Source organism: Podarcis gaigeae (genome assembly GCF_964106915.1).
Source record: "Podarcis gaigeae genome assembly, chromosome: 8".
NCBI classification, from domain to species: domain Eukaryota; kingdom Metazoa; phylum Chordata; class Lepidosauria; order Squamata; family Lacertidae; genus Podarcis; species Podarcis gaigeae.
In genome coordinates this window covers 72,759,264-72,785,759 of record NC_139684.1, presented here as the reverse complement: position 1 = coordinate 72,785,759, position 26,496 = coordinate 72,759,264, and the positions used below count along the sequence as shown (strand labels likewise).

The 26,496-nt window shown below is 47.8% G+C and overlaps 1 protein-coding gene across 3 annotated transcripts in view; it reads left to right on the top strand.

Moving 5' to 3' along the window:
* Positions 1-26,496, top strand: part of LOC310850044 (retroviral integration site protein Fli-1 homolog) — a 32,094-nt gene that overhangs the window by 1,725 nt on the left and 3,873 nt on the right. For 2 of the 3 annotated variants that reach the window (XM_083751085.1, XM_083751083.1), the window contains exons 2-7: positions 17,012-17,217; positions 20,334-20,491; positions 21,625-21,828; positions 22,900-22,986; positions 23,650-23,715; positions 26,065-26,124. In XM_083751085.1, the coding sequence (XP_083607211.1) occupies positions 17,012-17,217; positions 20,334-20,491; positions 21,625-21,828; positions 22,900-22,986; positions 23,650-23,715; positions 26,065-26,124 (781 nt within the window). The remainder of the gene's footprint in view (positions 1-17,011; positions 17,218-20,333; positions 20,492-21,624; positions 21,829-22,899; positions 22,987-23,649; positions 23,716-26,064; positions 26,125-26,496) is intronic. The other variant, XM_083751084.1, reaches the window with a different exon arrangement.

Below are 26,496 nucleotides of genomic sequence, written 5' to 3'. Positions count from 1 at the left end.
AATAAAAAATGTTCACCTGCTAAGGTCTTTGGATCAAGCTGCTGTTAAGCGGCACAGAGAAAGAATGGCCTCAGGGATCATCTATTAAATATGAAATGTTTTCAAACGGGGAAAGTATAAGCACTGGTGCCAAGGGAGCATTTTCAGGTAGAGTCCTAGTGGTAGGCCAGAATATTTCATAAAGAGCACGATTCATGGGTCAAGCTCACAACTTGTTTTCCCTTTTACTGACTCTGCCCCTGTGCCTTTAGAAGCATCTTGACCTACACAAAACCATGGGGGAAATTCTGCATGCTTAATTTGCCTATGCCAAACTTCAGTTAAACAAAGCAGTGGGAAACCTGTGGCTCTCCATACAGTTGATGGACTCCAACTCCCATCAGCCCCGGGGCCAGGGATGATGGGGGTTGTAGTCCAGCAACACCTTGAGGTCCCACAGGTAGAAATGGCGACACCTGTATAGCTATCACCTAGAAACCAAAACTTCTGCTAAACCGTGGGTTCACTAGTCAAGCTGCTATGTCTTGGCTTTACTCCCTCTTCGCTTTCTTCCAGATTTTGGGAGACTAATATTTGGCTGGTTTCTTTGTTTATTTTATGATGACATTTACGTCTCAACTTTCCATCAAATAGCTCAAGCTGGTGTATGTGGTTCCCCATTTAAAGCTCACAAGAACCCTGTGAGGTAGGTTAGGCCTTGAGAAAGAGCAACTGGCCCAAGGTCACTCAGTGTGCTGGGTAGGGATTTGAACAGCTCTTAGTGTGATGCTCTAATCACTTTGCCATGCTAGATCTCTCAGGCTGCCTTCAACAGGTGTATGTCGGGCAGAAATCCAACAGGAGAAGCTTTCTCCTCACATGGAGGGATAGGGAAAGGCTTCATTTATTGGATGAAGCCCGTGATGCAGCTGTTAAAAAAGTCCCAGGGACTATTATAGGGGGAAGTAAGGCAGCCAGGCTGGAGGGCAGTTGTCCCATATTAATTAAGAATAAGTGCTAGGGTGCGATCTGGTGTATATAACACACCAAAGCCTGTCTAGATCACTGTCTCCTATAACAGAGGTGATAAAGGATAGAGATACACACCTCCACACACTTTTGCTTCTTGCTACCCAGAAAAAAACAAAGAAACCTTGGATCCCTGCTGGGTACGCACCACACATTTAAAGCCCTTTGCTCCTCTCACAAAATCCTGGGAACAATAGCTTACCCCTCACAGAGCTACAATTCCCAGCACCCTTAACAAACTACCGGTACACCCTAAACAGACTACATTTTGCGGGGGGCGGGAAGCCATGTGCTTTAAATGTATGGCAGACAAGGGTTCCCAATTTTAATTTATTTCAACTATACCACAGGCGGCCAGTTCACGCTGGTCCGTTGGCAACCTTTAGCAAGCTGCTATGCTATGCTTAATTTGGAGTGGGAAGGTACAACAGTTCTCTTTTATCATTCTAGATCAGATCTTTAAAAAGCAAAAACAAACCCACAACCTGTTAACTTGGGGCGGGGGGCGGGGCAGGGCACTGCCAGAGGAGCATGTTGCTGTTTATGTGGTAAGGATCCTAGCGGGTTCAGCATGTGTACATTTACCCGATATAAGAGAAAACAATAGCTGGGGGAAGGGAGGCTAGAAGTAACAGCACCCCCTCTCCTCCAATATTCAGGATTTCGGTAGCCAAACAGGAAGCTGTGCCTCCACCGCTCCCCCCTGCCCTCCAGCTCCATCCTTTATTACAGAAGATAGGAGAGCTATTTAAAGCCCCCCTGGCTTGCAGGGCAGTTCTGAGCCTCGGGTCCCCATCAGGCAGGCCTTATCAGCAACAGCAGAGGCTTCCGGCTTTGCGGCCTCAGACTTCCTGCCTTTGCTTCCTGTGTTAGCTGTCCCACCAGCAACATCAAGCTACCATGATTGTCACACCCCCCTTACACCCCACCCCCTGCCTGCCCGCCCCACAATCGCCACCATCATCACAACCACATCAGCCAGACCGCCTCACGTTTCAACAACACACGCTGGTTTTTGTGCAGCGCAGAATCTAGGCTTGCTGTTTCTACACTTTGACAACACTGTTAGGAGTTTGAGGGTGCCAGAAACCTCTCTAAAGCCTAGATCAGGGGTTCCCAAACTGTGGTCCGGCAGTCCACAAACTTTTATTCAGGTATCAAATCAAATCAAATATCTTTAATACGGTCAATGACCAGAAAGGTCAGGTAATCTGTGGTGTCTCTGTAAAAAAGACAATTAAAAGTCACAGAGCGTTTACTCCAGCACATTACAGTTGCTGCAGCAGGCAGATAAACCGTAACTGGCCCACAAAGACCCTCGGCAATTTCCAAGTGATCTCGGGTGGGGTGAGGAGTTTGGGAACTATTGCCCTAGATCCAGCAAGTGTTAAAATCCAATCAAGTCTCTCTAGCTTTCTGAACGCCTGGATCCAGCAAGTTTTATAAGCCAGGCTAGTTTCCTGTGTTGAGGCGATTGCCTAGGTGATGGGCAATTAGGAGAACAACGGCTTAAGGGGCTTGGTGCGAGACAACAACAGACAAAAGCCAGAGTCTGGAATAGAGTTTTGGGGGCTGTGATGTCAACTACAAGTAAAGCAGCACGCTGTAGAAAGAATCAGAGAGCAATGTTTGATTTCTGTTTGAATCCAAGGCTGCGGCAGTGGGAGAAGCAAGACTCTTTGGGGTGTTCATGCTGTGAACCCTTCCATCTCAGGCTGTATGTGTAAATAGACCATATATCCTGAAGGCACCACGGTCCCCGCTGCGCCTCAGTCCTGGGACCCCTGAAATGTAGCACCACTCGGAGATTGGGATTTTTGTGCAACAACAGTGAGAGAGATGGACCAATGGTTCTGACACAACACAAGGGAGCTTTCTGTGTCCCTAGTCTTACACACACACACACACACACACACACACACACACACACACACTTGCAGCACCACCTACAAGATTTTGGCCATGCCTTGCCTGGGCACACCTCCCTAAGTGAGTCTACATCAGGTCCAGGGAGCTATTATCCATGGGGCACCTGTGGGGTTGTGGGCTCTCGGCAGATGCCCCACCATGCTGGGCCTTGGCGCCAGTCCTACACATGCGTACCTCACAAGTCTCCACCTCCTCCAGGGCTGGTTCTAGGTTTTGGAATACCCCTGGGCAAGATGCTCTCAATGTCCCCCTAACCTCCTGCAGTGCAGCCACCATCTCCTTGCCTCTCCCTCTGAGCCCAGTTCACATACCCCGGCCAAAAGGAAATCACAAGGCAGAGAGGCGATTGCTGCTCCTCTTCACCCTCTCATTGCTGGCTTGGAGAGAACAGCTAAACGTGCAGCAACAGTGAGCGTTGAGAGCAGCAGGGCACTCCAGGGACTGGGAACGGGGTCTATATTGGGACATGGTCCTCAGCAAGTGCCCGGCAATGCCAATCTAGCCCCCCCCCCAATATTATCTGGTTATTTGTTCTGCAACTGTGCTGCTGTTCATCACCATCGGTTCTGGCAACTGCAGCTTCACTAAGATTTGCCCAGGGTTTCATGGGTTTGGGTGTTTTGACAGGTTGGGGTTCTTGTTTTTTCCATGTAAAAATCAGATTTTTAAAAAAGAGAAAAACCAACTTGCCACTGATATTATGCTTTTTGCCATGAAGGGGGGTGGGGAGGGGAGACAGGCTCTGATCCCTTGGGATCAGACAAAAATTTAAAAACAATTGAAAAGTTGCTTATTCTAAGAGGGTGGGGAACTTCAGGCCTGGGAGCTATTATTATTATTATTATTATTATTATTATTATTATTATTATTATTAAATTTATATGCCCCCCATCTGACTGGGTTGCCGCAGCCACTCTGTATGGCTTCCAACAAATTGAAAACATTAAGCACAGTAAAACATCAAATACTCAAAACTACCCTATACAGGGCTGCCTTCAGATGTCTTCTAAAAGTCAGATACAGTAGTTGTTTATTTCCTTGACATCTGATGGCCCTCCCGACCTCTTTGTTTGGCCCTTGGGACTCTCCTCAGGGTATACACCCTCTCAAGGCCTTCACCAGCCCTGCCTTGCACCCTTCTTGAGTGTTTTTGCCTGGCTGGAATTTGTCGAATTCTGACAATGCCTTTTGCTTGCCTGGATGGAAGATTGAGCAGGTGGGTGTAGAAATTACTTTACCATACAAATATTATATTTAAATTAATTGCTCTGCCCACTTTTCCCTCTGGCCCTGCCCACCTCTGCCACATGGCACCCCCCACTCCACCCAAAGCTGCCCCCCCCAAAGGAAATATGGGCCGAACAAGGTTCCCACCCCCCGTAATCTAGGATATTGGATAAATATGTAAAGGTTGCTAAGCAACCAACGCCCTTCTTTCTTCTTCCCTGAACCCGGCAACCGTACAAATCCCTGCGAGGCTGAGCTGCTGTTGTGACAACAGAGGGGCCAGCCGCAATGGTTTCCTCCTCCTGCCCACTGAAGCACTCTTTAGAAATGGTGGCCTACAAATTAAAGCAACTTTTTCTCAGCCTGTGGCCTTCAGGATGTTTTGGACTACAACTCTCCTAGCCACTGTGGCTGATGGGAGTTTGCAGCCCAAGTTCGCCTCTGGACTGTCACTATTGTGCAAGAGGGATTCAATTACTAAACAGAAGTTTTAGCTCATTTACAGAGGGTTAGAGTGCTCTGGTAACACAACCCACACTTTTTTTAAAAAGCCACACTTTTTTGACAAGGAAAAGTGCCAAAAGGTATTGGACAGCAATCATTGGATGGGAAGATGTCGAAGCGCCATGTAAACAAATAACCTCCCAGTGGAAAAAAATTCAAGCAACTGCTCAAGGGAGAGCGGGCATTGTTCAACTTTGTGCAAGCAGATCAGGGTGAATGCTCAGTAAACCAGGTTGGCAAAGGCAGTCCTTGCTGATGGCAACACCACCTCAGATGCAAGACCACTTACTGTATTTTCTGGCGTATAAGACTGCTTTTTAACCCAGGAAAATCTTCTCAAAAGTCGGGGGTTGTCTTATACGCCAGCTACAGCAACAGCTCCTGCAGCAACTCCCCACCAAAGGATAAAACGACAGCAAATTAAATTAGAGGACACCAAGCTCTCTAGATGAAGCAGAAATACGCTTGAAAATTGGCCCCAGAAGCCCCTGGCCACTGGGAAGTGGAGCGGATTTCCGAGCCGGACTGGAGACTGTTTTTTTTAAAAAAATATATTTGGTGTGCGTTGGAAGAGGGGTAGTCTTATACGGCAAGTATATCCCAAATGCTATATTTTAACTGGAAAAGTTGGGGGGTCGTCTTATACACTCAGTCGTCTTATACGCCGGAAAATACGGTAATTTGCTTTGGTTCCTAGACTTCACCTCTTCATTTGCTCTTTACCTCAGTCAACATTGTGGCCCCATCTGCATTAACTTGTTAGAGATTTTTTGGGGGGACCCCCCCCAAAAAACCCTAGAAGTTGGTAAATGGTAGGATTTTGATTGCTTGAATTATTGAAGGGGAGATTACAAGCCAATGGAAAAATAGAGACTGGGCTTTCTTTCCAAAAGTCGGGGCCTCACCTGAGATAGAGGCATTGACATGACATTATGTTATCTGAAGAAGTGTGCATGCACACGAAAGCTCATACCAGTAACAAACTTAGTTGGTCTCTAAGGTGCTACTGGAAGGAATTTTTTTATTTTGTTTTGACTATGGCAGACCAGCACAGCTACCTACCTGTAACTATGACAATATGTGTTGATGGGCCATCTCAGAGGAGTCTTGGGCCTGGGCAGAGAGAAGGTTGCCAGGGTAACTGGGCAACAGGGAAACAAAGTCTTTAACAAGGTGTGCTGGAAAGAAGAAAGGAGAAAAAAGACTGAGAAACAACTTAGCAAGCAAAGAGAGATGCCTTTGACTGCAGTGCTGCACCCCTGTGGGGGACAAGTCCTTCTTTAAATGACCTTGCTGTAAGATCTGGACTCCCTCCATGCAGGCTGGAGGTGTACGTATGTGAATAAATCACATTTCTTAAAGCTGTGACAGGCTCTGCCGCGTCGTCAGTTCTCCAAACGATCACAAACCCTAACCCTGGGTGAGCGCCTGGAGTGCCCTGGAATTGTGCTATCGCTTGGCAGAGAGTAGGGGCAGTGCCAGACTTTTGCGACACTTTATTTAAAACAGCATCATACACTTTTAAAGTCATGGCTTCCCCCCAAAGACTCCTGGGAACTGTAGTTTGTTAAGAATGCTGAAGAGTCGCTAGGGGACCTCTAGTCCCCTCACAGAGCTACCATTCCCAGAGTTCCCTGGGAAAGGGGGTTGATTGTTAAACCAGTCCGGGAACTGTAGCTCTGTGAAGGGAATTGTAGTCTCCTAAACAACTCTCATCACCCTTAACAAACTACAGCTCCCATGGTTCTTTGGGGGAAGCTATGGCTATTTAAAGTGGTATTAGTAAAGGTAAAGGTAAAGGTACCCCTGCCCATACGTGCCAGTCTTGCCAGACTGTAGGGTTGTGCGCTCATCTCACTCTAGAGGCCGGGAGCCAGCGCAGCACACGGAACGCCATTTACCTTCCCGCCAGTAAGCGGTCCCTATTTCTCTACTTGCACCCGGGGGTGCTTTCAAACTGCTAGGTTGGCAGGCGCTGGGACCGAACGACGGGAGCACACCCTGCCGCCGGGATTCGAACCGCCGACCATGCGATCGGAAAGTCCTAGGCGCTGAGGTTTTACCCACAGCGCCACCCGCGTCAAAGTGGTATTATAGTGCCTTAAATGTATGGTGTGCTTGTGGCTAAAGACAGCAGGCATATGGGATTTGGCTGAATGTAAAGTGAGTTTGGTGGAGTATTGCTCCATTTACATTAATGGGCCAGCCTCCATTGGCTGCAGTAGTTTGGTCCACAGTCTCTAAACGTTATTTTTCATTCTAGTTGCTTTGCGCTCTCCGTGTGTGTGTGTGTGTGTGTGTGTGTGTGTGTGTTTTGCTGCGTTTTAGCAATCTTTGTCTAATCTTAGCTCATCAGTTCTTCAGAGTTAGGGTCCTTATCTTACACTGGCTATCTTTCAAAAAGCAGCTGACTAATCAATTGCACTCCTTTCAGCAATTGTAAAAAGAGATACAATATGAGGAAAGGCCATAGCTCAGTGAGAGAGCATCTGCTTTGCAGGCAAATTATCTCTGGTTCAGCCCCCAGTGTCTCCTGGCAGGGATGGGATAGTTCTTGGTCTCAAACCCTGGAGAGCTGCTGCCAGCCAGTGCAGACAATATTGGATGGCCCCAATTCCTTGGTCAGCTCAGGCCAGAAGACTGCAGGGCAGCGAAGCAGGCTGCAAACCATGAGAATCCCTAATCTGTTTGATTGCCCAGTGTCAGGAACACACATTCTAGATCCCCCCGAAAAAACCTGGAGAAAAATTATATAGACCACAGCAACTCCCCTTTCCTGATCCTCAAGTCTGCCCTGATGCGGCCCTGAGTATCCAGGTGGGCACAGCTGGGTGAGACCAACTCCACCCTGTTCATCATCCACCAAGGGATCAGGGATACAAACCAGATTGGCCTCCCCACCCATAATCAGATCATAGGTGAGGGGGTCTTACTCAGAGTCAACCTGGCATTTAGCAACAGCAGCCATAGACCCAAGGGTTCCTCTTCTCCCAGACAAAACTCCCTTCCCTAGGTGAAAACTAACAACACATACGACAACAATAAAAACCCCAGAAATTAAAAACAGTTAAAACAACTAAAGCGATTAAAAACAGGTTAAGACAGTGGCTGCTTTCAGTCTGCATACAATATGTAGCTGATTACTTTCTCCCATTTGACATTGTGTTTCCTTTGCATTGAAATGAACAGGGTAGAATAACGTAACGACAGTGTAATTTTTGTAATTAATTGCAGAACTTACATACTTTTGCTACAGAGGACGGTGAGACGAATAACATGGATTTTAGCAGAAGGCAAATTGCAGCAGAAGAGAAACAGTTACACATATCAAACATGTAGGGCCAAGTAAATCAATTATTTCTTAAGCAGCTGTCTCATTCAGTATAAGGAGGCACAGGTGACAAAGAGGTCTTGCACCTTGAGGGAGTATCAGCAGAAGAGGGAATGTCACCTGGTGTGGCCTGCCATGCAAGCTACAGCTGCTAAAATTATATCCTCTACACAATTATTAAAAGTGCACACATCCCTTTTTTGCATCTGAGTACCATGGTGGGACGTGGGTGGAGCTAAACCACTGAGCCTCTTGGGCTTGCTAATCAGAAGGTTGGCAGTTCGAATCCCCGCGATGGTCCCAGCTCTTGCCAACCTAGCAGTTCGAAAGTACGCCAAAAAAGTGCAAGTAGATAAATAGGTACTGCTTCAGCAGGAAGGTAAATGGTTTTTCCATGCGCTGCTCTGGCTTCACCAGAAGCGGCTTAGTCATGCTGACTACAGGACCCGGAAAAACTCTTTGTGGACAAACACTGGCTCCATTGGCCTGTAAAGTGAGGTGAGTGCCTCAACCCCAGAGTCGTCTGTGACTGGACTTACCGTATTTTTTGCTCTATAACATGCACCCGACCATAACACACACGTAGTTTTTAGAGGAGGAAAATCCGTAGGCATGCCACCCGTAGGCATTTCCTCCATAACACGCACAGACATTTCCCCTTACTTTCTAGGAGGAAAAAAGTGAGTGTTATGGTGCAAAAAAACCGGTAACTTTCAGGGCCCTTTACCTTTACCTTTACACCATGGTGGCGGGGGAGATTTTCATTGGGATTAGAGTGGGAAATTAAAGCCCCTTTCCCATGTCACGGCCCTGATCCACTTCTGTTCCCTTTACCATTTATTTGAGTCTCTTTGTGTCAAAAGCAGACACACAGTGTAATTATCTAGTGGACAGAAGTCTTTGATGGTCAGCTTGCTTGGTTTTCTCATTAAACCAGGCCAGGATGATTGACAGTAACCTGGAAAAACACCAGGCCATTCTGCTTCAGTACTTTTAACAGAAGTTGTGATTTGTAGAACTGAGCGTGTGAAGCTGTTCAGGCATGGAAATGAAACACGGAATGGTGGTGGTTCATTGTTGCAGAGTGAATTATTTAAGGGACAGGTGCATCAGGGTCTGGCTCAAAACTGGCCACTTGACATATTAGGCAAGCGTTTGGTGTGTCTATATATTGCTTCATTTCATGGGAAGATTCTCCATTCCATTCCTGTATTGCTTTTCTTGTACGTTCTGTCCTCCATTTCTCCCTTTCCGCATTCTAGTTTAAAGAAAAAAGTTTCTAAAATTAAATTCTAAGGTAATGCATAAGAGGACACAGATACCTGCACTGTTAATTTGTGTAAAAAAAGGAGAGTTCAGCAGGCACAGTATGTCCTGGGTTTATCTCTTCTACATAACTGTTAAAGGTGCAGGAGTACCTGCCTTCCATCCAAATAAAGGTAAAGGTAAAGGTACCCCTGCCCATAGGGGCCAGTCTTGCCAGACTCTAGGGTTGTGTGCTCATCTCACTCTAGAGGCCGGGAGCCAGCGCTGTCCGCAGACACTTCCGGGTCACGTGGCCAGCATGACAAGCTGCATCTAGCAAGCCAGCGCAGCACACGGAACACCGTTTACCTTCCCACCAGTAAGCGGTCCCTATTTATCTACTTGCACCCGGGGGTGCTTTCGAACTGCTAGGTTGGCAGGCGCTGGGACCGAGCGACGGGAGCGCACCCCGCCGCGGGGATTCGAACCGCCAACCTTTCGATCGGCAAGTCCTAGGCAATGAGGTTTTACCCACAGCGCCACCCGCTGTATTCCATCCAAATACCTTATCACAAATCATACTTTCTGGCCTGGAAACAGGGTGGATGGATGCAAAGGAAGGCATAGTTGCATAGAATAGAGGCAGGCATAGGCAAACCTGGCCCTCCAGATGTTTTGGGACTACAACTCTCACGATCCCTAGCTAACAGGACCAGTGGTCAGGGATGATGGGAATTGTAGTCCCAAAACATCTGGAGGGCCGAGTTTGCCTTTGCCTGGAATAGAGAATGTCAGCAGGTGTAGCTGAAATTTTCATGCAAGGCACATCTGATGAAATTCTCTCTTCTACACAACTATTAAAAGTACTGCAGAGGAGCTTTCTTTTCTGAAACTAGGTCATGCTCGGTTTGTGTCAGTTCCTCCAATTCATTCCCCCTTCCAGATCACCAGAGTATCTGCAGGGATCAAATACTGCAAGCAAAGGACGAAACAAGAATGAAAGCGCAACCTTTACAGGGTCGTCCTATGCACAGCTGTAGCGAGGTTATTTTTGTAGAGTGTTTCGGCAACACACAGGCACTCCTGTGTCTTCATGCAACTTTATGTGCGGTCCTGCCCAGTCTGCTTTTTCAGTTTGATCCGTAGTCACGATAGTCAGTGAAGATACGCATTCGTGAAACTCAGCACCGAAAGAATCTTGATGCAATCGTGCATAGAAGTACACCAAGATGGTTAAAATAGCAAAAAACAAGAAGCCGAGGTAGTGCAGATGGCCAATGGGAAACTGTAGGAAGTGAAAGCTGTGGCCAGTAGTTTGCAAACAGTACTCTGTACGATGACTGAAGTTTTTTATTGTTGTTGTTAAGGAACAACTAATCGTTGAAGGCATTTGAGAACAACAAAACAGGCAGTTTGGAACTCCCAAAACCCAGGAATAAATTGGGATGGGGACAATTTCCAAATCATCCCTAGTTTGGAGGAGCTGCTGGTTTCTTTCCCCGGAACCCTAGCTTTCAGTCTGTGTCCTGGGGGGCCTAAAGGATCTGCAGAAGCTTACCGGGGGCTCCTGACTATTATCAGTCAGTAATAGTAGCCAAGGGGACGCAGGTGGCGCTGTGGGTTAAAGCCTCAGCGCCTAGGACTTGCCGATCGAAAGGTCGGCGGTTCGAATCCCTGCGGCGGGGTGCGCTCCCGCTGCTCGGTCCCAGCGCCTGCCAACCTAGCAGTTCGAAAGCACCTCCGGGTGCAAGTAGATAAATAGGGACCGCTTACCAGCGGGAAGGTAAACAGCGTTTCCGTGTGCGGCTCTGGCTCGCCAGAGCAGCAATGTCACGCTGGCCACGTGACCCGGAAGTGTCTCTGGACAGCGCTGGCCCCTGGCCTCTTACGTGAGATGGGCGCACAACCCCAGAGTCTGTCAAGACTGGCCCGTACGGGCAGGGGTACCTTTACCTTTACCTTTAATAGTAGCCAAACGTCTCTGCAGCTGGCCCACCACACCTCAGTTTCACAGCCGCAGGATGTGCTGCAAAGGGTTGCATTGGGTGACCCGGGGCCAAAGAGGGCAGGTTCCTTTCCATTTTATTAATTGCACAGAAAATAAATTCCAGCAGGTATGGTTTGCATGACACCTGCTGAAATCCTCTCTGCTAGGCACTTAATTAAAGGTACAGCAGCATCTTCTCCTTGTGCCCATCTCTTTGTTCATGTCCCCAGTTTGTGCAGGACAGCATCCCCCTGAATGCTGGTCACTGAGGGGGGTAACGAGGAGAGGTCTTTTGTCCTTGTGCTGTGGTGGCTGGTGCCCATTGCAGCTGATGGGGCAGAAGGCAGTGAGCCCCAGCACTACTTGGAGCCAGAGCCAACGGCAGGCAGAGCAAAGGACTTCTAGCTTTGACCCCATCTCCTCCCTCCTGAGTTATACAAAGGCAACACTGAGACTCAGGAGGAGGAGGAGGAGGAGCCGGACAGGGTGAATGGTAGAACATCTTTTGGGCATGCAGGAGGTCCCAGATTCAATCTCCACATCTGCACTTAAGGCTGGGAGAAAGAGTCTTGTCTGGAACCCCGGAGAACTGCTGCCAGGCTGTGTTAGACAATACTGTGCAAGCAGGACCAGTGTTTGACTCAGTATAACCTAAGAGTCTCATCTACAAATCTTTAATGCACAGGCAGGTGGAGACGGGAGGAAGCATTTTCTTTAGGTACTTCTCTGCTAAGCTGTTTAGGGCTTGAAAGGTAGGTGCCAGCACCTTGCCCTGGACTCAGAAGTAAATAGGCAACCAGTATAATGATTTCAGAAGTTGTGTAATATGACTCCAGATAAGATTTATAGCAGCCTAATTTTGAATTCTTTGACACTGTGTAACAACAACAACAACAACAACAATAATAATAGTAACAGTCCTAGTATATTAGGATTGCCAGATTTCAAAAAGTGAAAATCCAGACATGAAAGTTGTTAAACTTTTTTTGGCAAAGTTGTTGAGCTTTGTTGGCAAAAACACAAACGATAATGTAGTTTTTGAGCTATTTTAAAGGGAAATTGCCAAAAACGACACTGCCAACATGGGTTGACATATGTCCAGGTTTTCCTAAACATTTTAGCGATTTCCGCCCGGATACCGCTTCCGACTGCAGTCTTCTGGCTGTGTTCAGGAAATTCCAGACGTATAGCAACCCTACATGGTTAATGCTCAGTGAACACCTTTCGCTTTCTGTTCCTCACTGTTATATACCTCTTGCTGGACTTCCCCAAAACTGTTCAAAACCTCTGCCTCATTCTCATCTAAGTATTCTTATAGTCTCCTTGTTTGAAATTCTCTGCCCATATCGATGGGAATTTCTGTATGAAAACGTTAAAGTTGTTTTACTGAATTGTCTGCTCAAGGACTCCCCTCCTTTCCCCAAACGTGACAGGAGAAAGATCTGAGAGAAACGCCAAGAGAAATATTCTGACCCATCTAGAGTTAACAGGCTACTGATTTTCTGTGTTTCTTTTCTAAGAGACACTGGTCATTCCTTAGGCAGCTCTGTACTGGGAAGTTTTTAATGTTTGATGTTTTGCTATGTTTTTATTATGTTGAAAGCTGCCCAGAGTTGCTGGGGCAACCCAGGCAGATGGGCGGGGTAGAAATAATACGACAATATCATTATTTTTAATACTATTATTATTATCATCATTGTGAAGGACTGTCAGTCCTCGTTTGGCTGTCTGTTTCTTTGCTGGAGTGTGGGGGGCGGGGTTTGCTCCCATGGGTTTAATAATTTTTCTGCCTGCTGCAGCAATTGTAATATGCCGTGCTAGATGCAGTACAATTTTAAATTGTCTCTTTATTGCTTCTTTTATTTCTTGAATTGCGTTTGATTGTACTACAATTTTCATTTCGTAGGAACAGAGCGTTGAGCAGTATCACAGCACTTCAAACTATCTTCCCCCAAAGAATCCAAGGAACTCTAGTTTGTTAAGGATGCTGTGAGTTGGTAGGCAACCCGTGTTTCCTTCACAGATTCACTTTGATTGTGACTTCAAGCTGGCGATGATGAAATGGCCTTACCTGCCATTTAGCATGGTACAGGAGGTCCGGCGTGGGCTTCTCATCTTCCTGAGAATGAGGCCTGTCACCCTAGTAGCCCAACGATTCCTCTATCATATGAGGGGATCGATCACAGAATAATCATCATCGTTTTATTTGTATGCCGCCTTTCCCTAGTTAAAACAATGCTCAAGGCGGCTTACAACATAACAAGATCTTACACAGTGACCAACACAACAAAAGTCATAAACAATAAATAAAACACATCAAAACGTACCCAACCAAATGAAAAACAATTTCCACATAAATCATAAAATCTAAAACTAAGAATACAGCATTAATATCGATCACAATTTAAAATGGCATAGATAAAAAACAAAAGCAATTTAAAAAGAAAAAGAAAACAAAAACGTTATACACCTTGTGTATAAAGGTGGACATTTCAGCTCCAGCACTGCATGTTAGTAGTAGGAGCTTTGTTAACCATGATTAATATGAACCAGGATTCCTTATTAACCCAAGTTTTAACCAAATTAAAAAACAACTAGAAACAGTGGTTTTGAGGCTCAGTTTCAATGCAGTGTTATTTCACATTTTGAATGACTATATTGTACCATATAATCATAGAATTGCAGAGTTGGAAGGATCATCTAGTCCAACCTCCTGCAATGTAGGAATCTTTTGTTCAATGTGGGTCTCGAACCTGCAACCCTGAGATTAAGAGTTTCATGCTCTACCGATGGAGAACTGAGCAAGTTCAGTGGGCATGAAATGCTACCTGACTATTGGGAACAGAATGGAGCGGGCTGTAGAAAGGCCTGGCCACCTGGCTAGAATGTTGAAGACGAGCTTTCTACACTGCAATATTTTGTTGCAGCGTCTCTCCCCCCCACCCACCCCGCTTTAGTATAAGTGATTTTATCTGCCAGGCCCCAGCAGCTTTGCTCTGTGGGCTTGAGGCAGCAAGCATGTGTTTGCTGAAGGAGCCGGGAGAAAAGCAAACCACATAGCTCTCTTCCCCCTGCATTGGATGATACCATCTCCCCACCAGTGGTGCCTGCAGAAATGTCTGCTCAGCACCCCCAAAGACTTCTGCTTTTGGTGCATGAAGGAACGCGCAGCAGCACCCTGGCGCTGGGTGTTGGGAAACAGGCGCCTCATGCAAACTCTCCTGCAAGACAAATTTTGAGCCTATGAGGCCTGGCCTGTACTGTTCTGCAGGAGGGGAATGGCGTATTTCAGTGTTCCCATTCTTTTAGTTTTGGCTTTTTTAAAATCTCCCTGCAAGTAAAGGTTTAGCATAGCAGGAAGATAGCTGAGCTCAAACCTTTCTCCTGAATGTGCTCCCCGCCTCCTGTTTTCCCCAACAGCAGGCAGGAGTTATTGGTTTTCCTTTTCCTTTTTATTTTTTGCATGGGAGAACATTCAAAGACACCAGTGGTGTAGCGTGGGGGGTGCAGGGGGGCCCGGCCGCACCGGGCGCAACATCTGGGGGTTAGGGTTAGGGGGCGCAAATCCATGGGTTAGGGGGCGCAAATTACTTGCCTTGCCCCGGGTGCTGACAACCCATGCTATGCCACTGAAAGACACTACCTCCATCCTGAAGCTTGAAGTCACACCCGCCGGAATTTTACCTCCTTGTTCTCTTGCGCATGACAGGGTCTATTTATGTAGGATCGGATAATCGTTATGTTGTGGGATGGCCATCTGTCATGGAAGCTGTAGTTGAGATTCCTGCATTGCAGGGGGTCGGAAGAGATGGTCTTTGGGGCAGGGGCAGAGCAAGGTGGGTGCGGTCCTCCCCTTGTGTCACCTCCGAGGGGGGTGACAAAATGCTGTGCGCCCCTCAACGTCTGTGAGAGACTCTGTGGCTTTGGTGTGCGCTGGCTCTAACTCCCCCCCAAAAAATTGAAATAAAATCAAACAATTTTTGCAGGCGAATAATAAATTTAAAAACAAAATGGTGGCAAGAAATTTTCTGCACTGGGTACCACCTGACCTTGCTACACCACTGCCTTGGGAGTCCCTTCCAACTCTACAATTCTATGATTGCTCTGTCCATTGAACCACACAGGCTGTTTAGACTCAGGAACCCCGAGGGAGCTGGTTTTCTTTCGTGACTGGACTTAAGAGCTCCAGCGCTGATTGCGAGCAACCTCCTCCCTCGGTTTCCTGAGCTGGGGGTGCGTCATCGCCCGGGAATTCCATTGTCGAGATAGGGCCGGGATTTGTGGAAACCTCTCTGTGCAGTCCTGGGAAAGCTCAGCTGTCGACTTCCCCACCTGTTGCGTTTTTCAAACCAGAACCCGCCGTACGGAGTAGACCCAATCGTTAGGCAGGGTAAGGCGGCAGATACGGGAGCGGTGGGCAGCAAAGTTCTGGAGGACCAAGCTCTGTGGTGCACACAACCTGCCTTCTGCACTAGGGTTGAATGAACTTGTCAACTGCACTTTCTTATCTTCCCTGGTTTAGGTTCGTTTTGCCACATTTCAATATGAGTTTCCAAATTTCTTCTTGGAAAAAATTGCAAGCTGATGATTAGTGCAAGTTTCTCCCAATGCACACATATTTGCACAGCTATTTCCCCTAACAGCATACATGGAGGGAGCCCCACCAACCTGGGACATCGTTAGAGCATCTGCTTTGCAAAAGGTCCCAGGCTCAACCCCCTACCCAGGTGGGCTGGGAATAACCCCAGCCTGAAATCCCCCAGCTGCTGTCCGTGTAGACAATTCTGAGGTAGATGGACCACACTGGTCTGACTCAGGATCAGGCCTTTCCTATGCTTGCCCACTGGGACTTGAGAGACAGAAGTGTTTGATGTTTTGGTTTCAGTCCTGCATAATCCCAGCCCTCTCTGTACTCAGTTTCCATTCCTTCTGGGACAAGCCCAGTGAAGCGACTCAGGCTGCAAATAGGGGTGGCCAAATGCAAAAGAAAACAGGGCTCCCATGCCTTGAACAGTCATGTAGAAAGGATTTCAATACCTGCTGAAATTCCTGGGGCAGGAACCTTGTCCTCCCCGCTGCAAATCCTGCAGTACTTTTGGGGAGCCCCGAACTTGTTCATCCTTCTTAGCTTATTATTGTCCTTTCTTTTAACCAATAGGGTTTAGATTTTTCTGCCTCTGGCACCGACATTCTTTCATTCCCAGAAAAGGGGAGGGATGGCAAATTCTTTGGAAACCTAACATTACTGGAAGTGGCAGCATTACTGCGGAGATCAGTCTCATGAGAGAGGCTTGGCCCAGTCATTGCATTGTTTTAACTTCAAGCGTGTTGTTAAAAACTCTTTCATCTACTCAGGCTTTTAAAGCCAATTTACCCTAATAGGTTTGTTTTCTTTAGAGTTCCAAATGTGTGTGTGTCTCTCTCTCATCCTTGTTTTCTGATGGTTCTGTTTAGGGTGGCTTCTTTGATTGTTTTACTGTTGTACTGTACGTTGCCATGAGTTTGGGGAACCATGGATAATAATAATAATAAGTATTGTTATTATTAATCATTCCCCCATTCTTGTAAGGAGCTCAGAGTTCTCCCATGTGCTCCAGCAGACATTTTGCATGGACTGGGGAACCTTTGGCCCTTTCAGATGTTGCAGAGCTACAGCTGCCATCTTCCTTGACCAGTGGCCCTGCTGACTGGGACTGATGGGAGCTGGAGCTCGCAAGTTCCTCTTCTCTGATTCCCAAACCCTGATCCTTTGCTTGTACACTTTCCCCCCACGCTTGCAGGAGGCGCTGTCAGTCGTAAGCGAGGACCAGTCCATATTCGACCCATCCTTTGGCACCCCGCACCTCCTGAAGACAGAGCTGCCTTCGGTGGACAACTACGGTGGCAAGGAGGGCATCGGTCTGGAGGAGCCCCAGTGGCAAGGCCAGGCCAACAGCAGAGGCCATGTGGTGAAGCAGGAGAATGAGCAGGTCACCTGCTCCAGCAGGTCAGTGGCACTTCTTTGAGCTGGCTAGCAGAAATCTCTCTTCCTCCCAGCAGCCATCATGGGAGGATGCTTGAAGGGCTAATTTTCTTGTAATCCTGTGGCTGCTCAAGGCCCAGGAACCTTGGCTATTGGTTTCGCCCAGCTTAGTACTGCTATTGAAAGGGAACTACTTGACCAGCTTCTTGCTGTGTGGGCAATGATAGTCTAAATGGGCCTCGCACCAAGTGAAAACAGAACATGGGGGAGATAAGAGAAAACTGGCTGACGTATTTGATCAAGAAAACATATACACAGCTGACAGGGACTGCATACACGCCATCCAGTCAAAGCATGCTCCCCCAAAAAGAATCCTGGGAGTTGTAGTTTGTTAAGGGTGCTGGGAATTGTAGCTCTGTGAGTTTCCAGGATTCTTTGGAGGCGCTTTAAATGTGTGTTGTGTATGCAGCCTAGCATTCCCTGCCTCTACAGCTCGCCTAACCCAGATCTCCGCATTCTTTCTATCTGAAGAGGCTGCTTTTTCTTTCTATTTTGCTCAGAACTTGCTGCTGTGCCTTTAAGAGCAGACTGCTTACAGGGACATAAAGAGCAGGTGCTGAGAGGCGATCCTTTTACCTCCATATTGCCTGTCCGTTTCTTGCAAACCAGGCTGCTGTTTAAAGCGCAAAGAGCAAACCAGGCTTTTATTATCATTATTATTCCTGGTCAGTTGGCAACCCTTCTGAAGCTTGTTTGCCTGCCGTTGCAAAAATCTGATGCACAGAGGCAGGGCAGGCCATTGGTGGCTGGTGGCCATTGGGACCAGCAGAGTGGGCGGCAGTGAGGCCAGTGATAGGCAGATCTAACCAGCACCTGGGAGACCAGGGTTCAAATTCCCACTCAACCATGGCCCTGTCTCTCAGCCAAACCTACCTCACAGTGTTGTTGGGATTAAATGAGGAGGCCAGGGAGCCAGGGTACATGCCACTCTGAACACCTTGAGGGAAAGGGTGGAATACAAATGCAAAGAATACCTATAAATATTCTTCTTAATGGACCATGCTCCAGTGAGGATGGGGTGATTCCCTACCCTGCTGCAGCGCCTGGGCCTTTCAGACCATCTTTACTGGCTGCAGGACGTATCTTCCCCTGGAGCTTGTGGCTGCTCTCAAACCCACAGGAAACAACTCACTTCCTCTTCAGCCAAGCAGTTTATATTAGGCGAATTTGCATCAACCAACGGGCATCTGGTGCAAAAGAGGTTAGCGTAGTTCAGGGCTTCCCAACATCTTTCTAAAGGAGGCTAAACCTCAGCTCAAGCCCTGCTCAAAAGGAAGGTGCACTCGAGGGAGGGACGCAGCTACAATTCCCAGAGCGGCTTAACAACCACCCCTCTTCGCAAGGAATATTGGGAATCGTAGCTCTGTGAGGGGGACAGGAGACTCCTAACAACTCTCAGCAGCTACTAGACAAACTACAGCTCCCAGAATTCTCTGGGGGTGAAGTTGCCGCTTTTTGAAGTGGTATCATAGTGCTTTTAATTGATGGTGTGGATGTTGACGCCACAGCCCACCACAGAAAAAGCCTGTTCTTGTGCTTCCACGCTCAGGAGGAGCAGGCAGCACATGAAGAAGGGCCTCAGAGGATGGTCGCAGAGTCCAGAACGGTTTCTGCCTCTGTCATTGATGCACATAGAGACCCATAAGCTCAGCTAACTAGCCAGGCTAGAGGCCTTGTGCCTTAACTTGTGCTAGGAGCAGCTTTAGTCCCAAGGTTGTAAACAACATTCCTAAGTGTCTACATTTGACAAGGAGATGTGCTCTGCTCAAATGTCCTAACCCCCTCAGGTAGAAAGGAATGCAAAGAGACCACGTGCAGGAGGGGCTGCTTAGAGAGAGAGGCCTTTGTTTCCTTGCCTAATGAATATGTAATGAAGGAAAGACCATACATGGTATAATTTGTATTGTGTTGTAACTTTAGATTGGAGGAAGTTTATGCATATGTATTGCTTTAATGGATAACACCTATGTATATTAAGAAGCCCCCACGTTTTCGGGGCTTTGCTCAGCTTTTGTAGAGTGATCCCACTGAGCCATTATTGCTAGCAATAAACACTCTTTGTTTTCTCACCGCTGTGTGGAGATTTTCATAATAATAATAATAATAATAATAATAATAATAATAATAATAATAATTTATTATTTATACCCCGCCCATCTGGCTGGGCTTCCCCAGCCACTCTGTGCGGCTTCCAACAAAATATTAAAATACCATAATGCATCAAATATTAAAAGCTTCCCTAAGAGAGCCAGTGTGGTGTAGTGGTTAAGAGCGGTAGTCTCGTAATCTGGTGAACCGGGTTCGCGTCTCCGCTCCTCCACATGCAGCTGCTGGGTGACCTTGGGCCAGTCACACTTCTCTGAAGTCTTTTAGCCTCACTCACCTCACAGAGTGTTTATTGTGGGGGAGGAAGGGAAAGGAGAATGTTAGCCGCTTTTTGACTCCTTTGGGTAGTGATAAAGCGGGATATCAAATCCAAACTCCTCCTAAACAGGACAGCCTTGAGATGTCTTCTAAAAGTCTAGTAGTTGTTGTTCTCTTTGACATCTGGTGGGAGGGCATTCCACAGGGCGGGTGCCACTACCAAGAAGGCCCTCTGCCTGGTTCCCTGTAACTTGACTTCTCGCAGTGAGGGAACTGCCAGAAGGCCCTCAGCACTGGACCTCAGTGTCCTGTTAGAACAATGGGGGTGGAGACGCTCCTTCAGATATACTGGACTGAGGCTGTTTAGGGCTTTAAAGGTCAGCACCAACACTTTGAATTGTGCTCGGAAACGTACTGGGAGCCATTGTAGGTCTTTCAAGACCGGTGTTATGTGGTCTCAGCAGCTGCTCCCAGTCACCAGTCTAGCTGCCGCATTCTGTATTAGTTGTAGTTTCTGGGACACCTTCAAAGGTAGCCCCACGTATAGCACATTGCTATAGTAGTCCAAGCGGGAGATAACCAGAGCCTCAAACGTTGATTTTTGCTACATCATCATCTGCGAAATGCTGGGAGAGTGCCGTTCAGTTGTGGCAAGTTTCCAGACCTCAGTGAGCATGTCATCCAACAAAGTCTCCTCTCCCTCTCTTCTCCACCAGCAGGCAATCGCCAGTGGACTGCAGTGTGACACGGAGGGGCAAATCAGGGGGAGCAGTTGACCCGTCCCAGGCATCCTATCCAGGTGGATACAACAACCAGCGCAGCAGCCCACCTGTTAACCCCCCCAGCGAGGAGAAGAGGGTCATCGTCCCAGCAGGTCAGTATATGGGGGCTTTTTGGCATCCCCCCGCCCTGCTCCCCGACTTCTGGTTCACACGCTATGCTGAACCCAGCTACAAGTTCTCTCTACACATGTACAAGGGTGTGTGTGAAACATTGTGTGCTTGTTGGTTTCGACAGCTGAGCTTTTGTGTGCACAGACTGTACACTTGTTGAATGTAATGTGTGAATACCCCTGCTGGTTTCTTGTATTGGGGAACAGCCTTTTCTTCCAGTAATGGCTGGTTTCCCAGGCTGTTATTTCACCCGCTGTGGGCGACTACCAAATCCCATTTGTAAGCTGTACTCTTGACACAAAAGATGGTGACCAAACTCTAACACATGTAAAGCATGAGAAAAGCCCACCAGAAACCTATATCCTTTCAGCTGCTTCTAGAACTCCTCAGCTTTTGTGTAAAACCAGGACTACACTAAAAAATAGGGGGTGGCGGTGGTGGATGACTGTTCAATTAGAAGTGACAGGAAATCACACATCACATGCTCAGAGACACAATCATCTTACATATTCCCGGTCTGAGCTCTAAACTTCAAAAAAGGTCAAGAAAGGCCTATGGATGGTGTAATGTTAAAAAATTCCAGGACATGTTTTATGTGAACTGTTTCACCAAAGATAAGAGCACCCCGCGGAACCGATTATGGTAGGGTGGCCAAAATTCAGAAAGAGAAAATCCAGACAGAAAAGTTGTTGATTCTATTTTGCAAAATCTCAAAGAAATGAGATTTTAGAGGTATTTCCCCCCAGAAATCGCCGATATCACCACTTCCAATGTGGGTTGCACCATGCATTTAAAGCACATGACTCCCCCCTCAAAGTATGCTGGGAACTGTAATTTGTTAAGGGTGCCAGGAATTGTAGCACTATGAGTGGTAAATTACAGTTGCCAGGATCTTTTTAAAGCATGTGCCTTTGATGTATGGTGTGTAATCAGAGGTAGCCTCACTATCATATCACCCCAAAGTATCTGGGAACTGGAGTTTGCGAAGCGTGCTGGGAATTAGCTCTGTGAGGTGTGAACTACAGTTCCCAGGGCCTGCAGAGGGTGTTCTGCCCAAGGAACATCCAAAATCTGGAGCCAACATTGTACCTAGATGCCTGTATCTCTCCAACAGACCCTGGCGTGTGGACCCACGAACACGTCCGCCAGTGGCTTGACTGGGCAGTGAAGGAGTATGACCTCATTGATGTTGAAACCGGCCTCTTCCAGCATGTGGATGGCAAGGAGCTGTGCAAACTTGGCAAGGAAGGTTTCCTGCGGCTCACTACACCATACAACGCCGACGTGTTGCTGTCTCACCTCAATTACCTGCGCCAGAGTAAGGCCATTGACAGGCTCGGGGTGGCAAAACTCAGTTTTCAGATAGAGGCTGCGTGTGGAACAGGGGGGCATTGCACAATAGCCGCTTCTAAAAATTGCTTTATGATCCCTCATGGGGAGCTGGTTATCTGAACCATGCAACACTGTCAGGAGAATTGCATGACAGATCTGTGGCAGGATTGCGGAGCTGGACATGAGGAGTATGCATTTCCTCCAGAAACGCCTTGCATGTAGAGCACTAGTCGCTCGGGGAACCTGCTTCCATGACAAACTCACTTTCTATGTGTGGGGTGGTTTCAAAGAAGGGGTACGCATTCAAATGAAAGAGCCTCCACTTCCAGTCTGAAGCGGTGCAAGAATACTATCATGCTTGACACATGCCTTATGCAAAGTCAGGTTTTTGAGCCATCTAGGTTTTTCTTTTCTTTTCTAGCCCTGCTCCCTGAGATCATGGCACAGTGACAAAGCATGTGTCAGGTCCTAGTTTCGTCCCCCAAGCTCGCCTCTTTGCAGGGGATGGAGAAGAACTAAGAACATCAGAATACGTCAAAGGCCCATCTAGCCCAGCCAGCATCCTGTTCGCACTGTGGCCAACCTATGGGAAGCTCAAAAGTAGGAGCTGAGCATAACAGCTACCTCCCCATCTATGATTCCTAGCAATTGATATTCAAAGGTATACTGCTAGCAACCATGGAAGTAGAACATATCCAATGTGGAATTTGAGACCCTGGGCTAGATGGATAGGCCTAGTGGGAAGCAGATTCCTTAGCTCAGACATAGGCAAACTCAGCCCTCCAGATGTTTTGGGACTACAACTCCCATCATCCCTGACCTGGTCCTGTTAGTTAGGGATGATGGGAATTGTAGTCCCAAAACATCTGGAGGGCCGAGTTTGCCTATGCCTGCCTTAGCTCTTGAACTAGCTTGGAAAGTATTCTCTTATTCTTACTGCAACTAAGATTAATCTGTGATAATAGCAAACGAAACCGCAATCTGTGGCTGGCCAATGACCACCGCAGCCCCTCCTACCCTCTAATAATTCTTCTCCATTTCTCTCTCCTCCACCCAGGCAGCCCCACTTTTACGTATCCGCCTGCGCCAGTCATTACTCAGCAGCCCCCGCCCCCACCACCCCCGAGGGCCCAAGTCAAATCCGGTAAGTTGCCAGCAAAGGTAATGGCAAGATTGGGACGTGGGGCTGGGATCGGACCCGCATCTCACAGATCTCACATGAAAGCAAAGTTGTGGTGCTTGAGAGTGAGCCACAGAGTCAGGGGAGGTCTGCCTATAGACCCAATCAAGCAATCCTCAGCTTCCATAGTAGTCATTATCGATATTCCCCATTCTCTCACATTTTACAGAGAATCATTGATGCCAACCTGCTGCAGGCTGGTGTTTCTCAGTGTTTCGTTCCCAACTTTTCCCATATCCAAACTATTGTGTTTTAAAAAGAAGAAAATAATTGCAGCTCCAGCCTCTCCGGGTGCAAAACACCACTGAGGCTCTTCAGAGCTACTGCACCTTTAGGTAGAAGCTTCCTCCTTATAGCTTCTGCCACTGATTGCTTCCTGTTGAAAGCTGTGCAGTGTTAGGGATTGCCCCTTAATTTGTCAGTCCCCATTCTCTGCATGGAGGGGGAGGAGAGCGCATATATATTTGGTTGTTACGCAGTATTGGAAGCATGACGAACACGGACAAAATACACTGCTGTTTCCCATTTTACAAGACGGGGGTCTTTGAATCATCTGTGAACTGTGTCTTTCCTCCCTGAAATAGCACCTCTGTTTAATTCAGGCCCATTTTCTCTCTCTTGGTACAGAGTCTGCATATGAAGAAATACGGCGCAACAGCTGGGGCAGCGGCTCCATCAGCACAACTTCCAAAGGTACTAGTTAGTCATTCCCAGAATAAAAATTGGGAAGGCTACATTTTTAATCTCTCTCCTCTGGTTGTGTTGATATGGGGAAGGGCCATAGCTCAGCGGTCCAGAGCATCTGCTTCTAGTGCAGAAGGTCTTGGGTTCCATCCTGGGCATCTCCAGCTAGAGCTGAGAGAGACCCTCCTGAATTCTGGAAAGCTGCTGCCAGCCAGTGTGGGCAATACTGAGCTAGCTGGACTGGGGGGGGCAGGGTTGACAGCTCCCAGTTCTCCTAACCTTTGTGAACTGCTTGGGCAGGAATTAGTCGTTCTCAGTCTGGATGGACTGGATGGACAAAGCTACAGGTGCCGGATAGGCAGAGGACCCCTTCAGATGTCCTTTTTCTTGTGCACACATGATTATTTGTTCCCATGGAGCCAGAACAGAGTCATTCAACAAAGCTAAAGGGTATGAGACTCAGGAGAACGAGAGAAGAAGCGCACCCTTAATAATTAGAATAAGAATAATTTATTATTTATACCCCACCCACCTGGCTGGGTTTCCCCAGCCACTCTGGGCAGCTCCCAACAGAATGTTAAAAACTCAATTGTCAGGGGCTCAGGAGCAGAGGCACAGGAGAGGGAGGAAATGGAGAGCGAGGGGGAGGAATCCGAGGGGAGCGGAGGCGGTGACAGTGGTCAGAGGGATTCCATGAGCCTCTCCAGCGAATCGGAAGATTCACAGAAGGGAGCGCCGATGGCCAGGGCAAGAGGGGTGCCAAGGGGGAAACCCCAGAAGGAAGGGGCCAGCGGGGACTCCCAGAGCAGCAGTTGGAAATCAGGACCAGCTTCCCCACCAGAGCGCAGTGGGGGGGAGGAGTCCCAGGCATCGGGACCAGTGTTCTCACCACCAGCGAGAGGAGATGAGTCAGGATTGACCATGCCTCCATCGGAGAGCGGGGAAACGGTCAAGAGGAAAGTTACCGGCTGGGCGCGCGCGCCAAGTTCAAATGTACAGGCGAGCGGCACAGCAGGTAGCCCGGATAGGGAGCCAGGTCCTAAAGCCCGCCGGAAGGAGGGGCAAGACTCAGGGGGGTCAGCGTCAGAAGAGTCCAGAAAGGAGGAAACCCCAGGGGGCAGAAGGACCCAGAGGAGGAAAGAACAACGGAAGAGGTGGAGTAAGGCTAGAGTCTTAAACTGGTGTCTAGGAGGCGGAGACTCAGATGGAGCTTCGCCGGTCTAGGTTCTAAGACGTAGAGTTGCACACTGCGGTTTGGAAATGGAAACTAATCTTCAATAAAGACTTTTATACGTTATTACTGACTAGCGTTGGTCCTCTGTGAGCTGGGACCTAGAGGCAACTCTGACATCAATAAAAGATCAAACATTTAAAACCTCCCTAAACAGGGCTGCCTTCAGATGTCTTCTAAAAGTCAGATAGTTGTTTATTTCCTTGACATCTGAAGGGAGGTTATTCCACAGGGCGGGCACCACTACCAAAAAGGCCCTGTGCCTGGTTCCCTGTAACCTCATTTCTCGCAGTGAGAGAACCACCAGAAGGCCCTTGGAGCTGGACCTCAGTGTCTGGGTAGAACGATGGGGGTGGAGATGCTCCTTCAGGTATACTGGGTTGAGGCTTTAAAGGTCAGCACCAACACTTTGAATTGTGCTCGGAAACATACTGGGAGCCAATGTAGGTCTCGGCGGCCACTCCCAGTCACCAGTCTAGCTGCCGCATTCTGGATTAGTTGTAGTTTCTGGGTCACCTTAAAAGGTAGCCCCACGTAGAGCGCATTGCAGTAGTCCAAGCGGGAGATAACTAAAGCATGCACTACTCTGATGAGACACAGTCCGCAAGCAGGTAGGGTCTCAGCCTGCATACCAGATGGAGTTGGTAGACAGCTGCCCTGGACACAGAATTGACCTACGCCTCCATGGACAGCTGTGAGCATAGAGAAAATGTTAAACTACAGAACTTGCTTCCACAGCAAGCTTCCACCAACCTACATTGCTTTTACAAGGTGATTAGACAAATTTATAGAAGTTAAGTGTATTGATGGATACTCGTCCTGATGGCTGTAGGATACCCTTTGAGATCAGTGTGCCCTAGAATACCAGCTGCCGGGAACGAAAGCAGGACAGAGCCATGGGGCTCAAGCCCCTCTTGCGGACTGTCCATAGGCATCCGGTTGACCCCTGTGAGGAACAGGATACTGGTCTAGGTGGGCCTTTGGCCTGATCCTGCCATGCTGTTCTTCTGTCCTTTTGACTTCAGTCAAGGGGAAATAGTTCTCAGCCCCGGTTAAATCAAATAATTGCATATGGACATCTTTTGTTTCTCTCTTAATGTTTCCCTTGCTGCTTTTCCTTCTTCAAGGTTCCCCACCACAAATCCAGGGCGTCGGCAGAACTCCTGATTCAACACGCATTGCTCCAGGTACAGTTTTTCACCTTTCCTAGGAGAAGTTTGCACCACTTCCTGCCTTGGGACTGCCACCTTTTTTTTATCAGCCTCTGTTCCTGTGCTTTTAACAACAGCATCATCTGCAAGGGCTCCTCCTGTCAAAAGGATCACCTGCTGATTTCTGTAGATCAGGTTATTAAAGGCAGAAGAGCAGATTAGGCTCCTCTTTTTCTGGTCAGTTGGCAACTATGCTTTCTAATGATACCACACGTTTTGTGATGTGGGGATGGCAAGCATATTCTTGTAATGCTTTCAAATGAATATATTTAGCTTGCGCAGGTGGAAGGGGAAAAACAGGACTCTTGTATCCATGGTGTTGAAGAGAGAATTTTGACAGGTGCAACT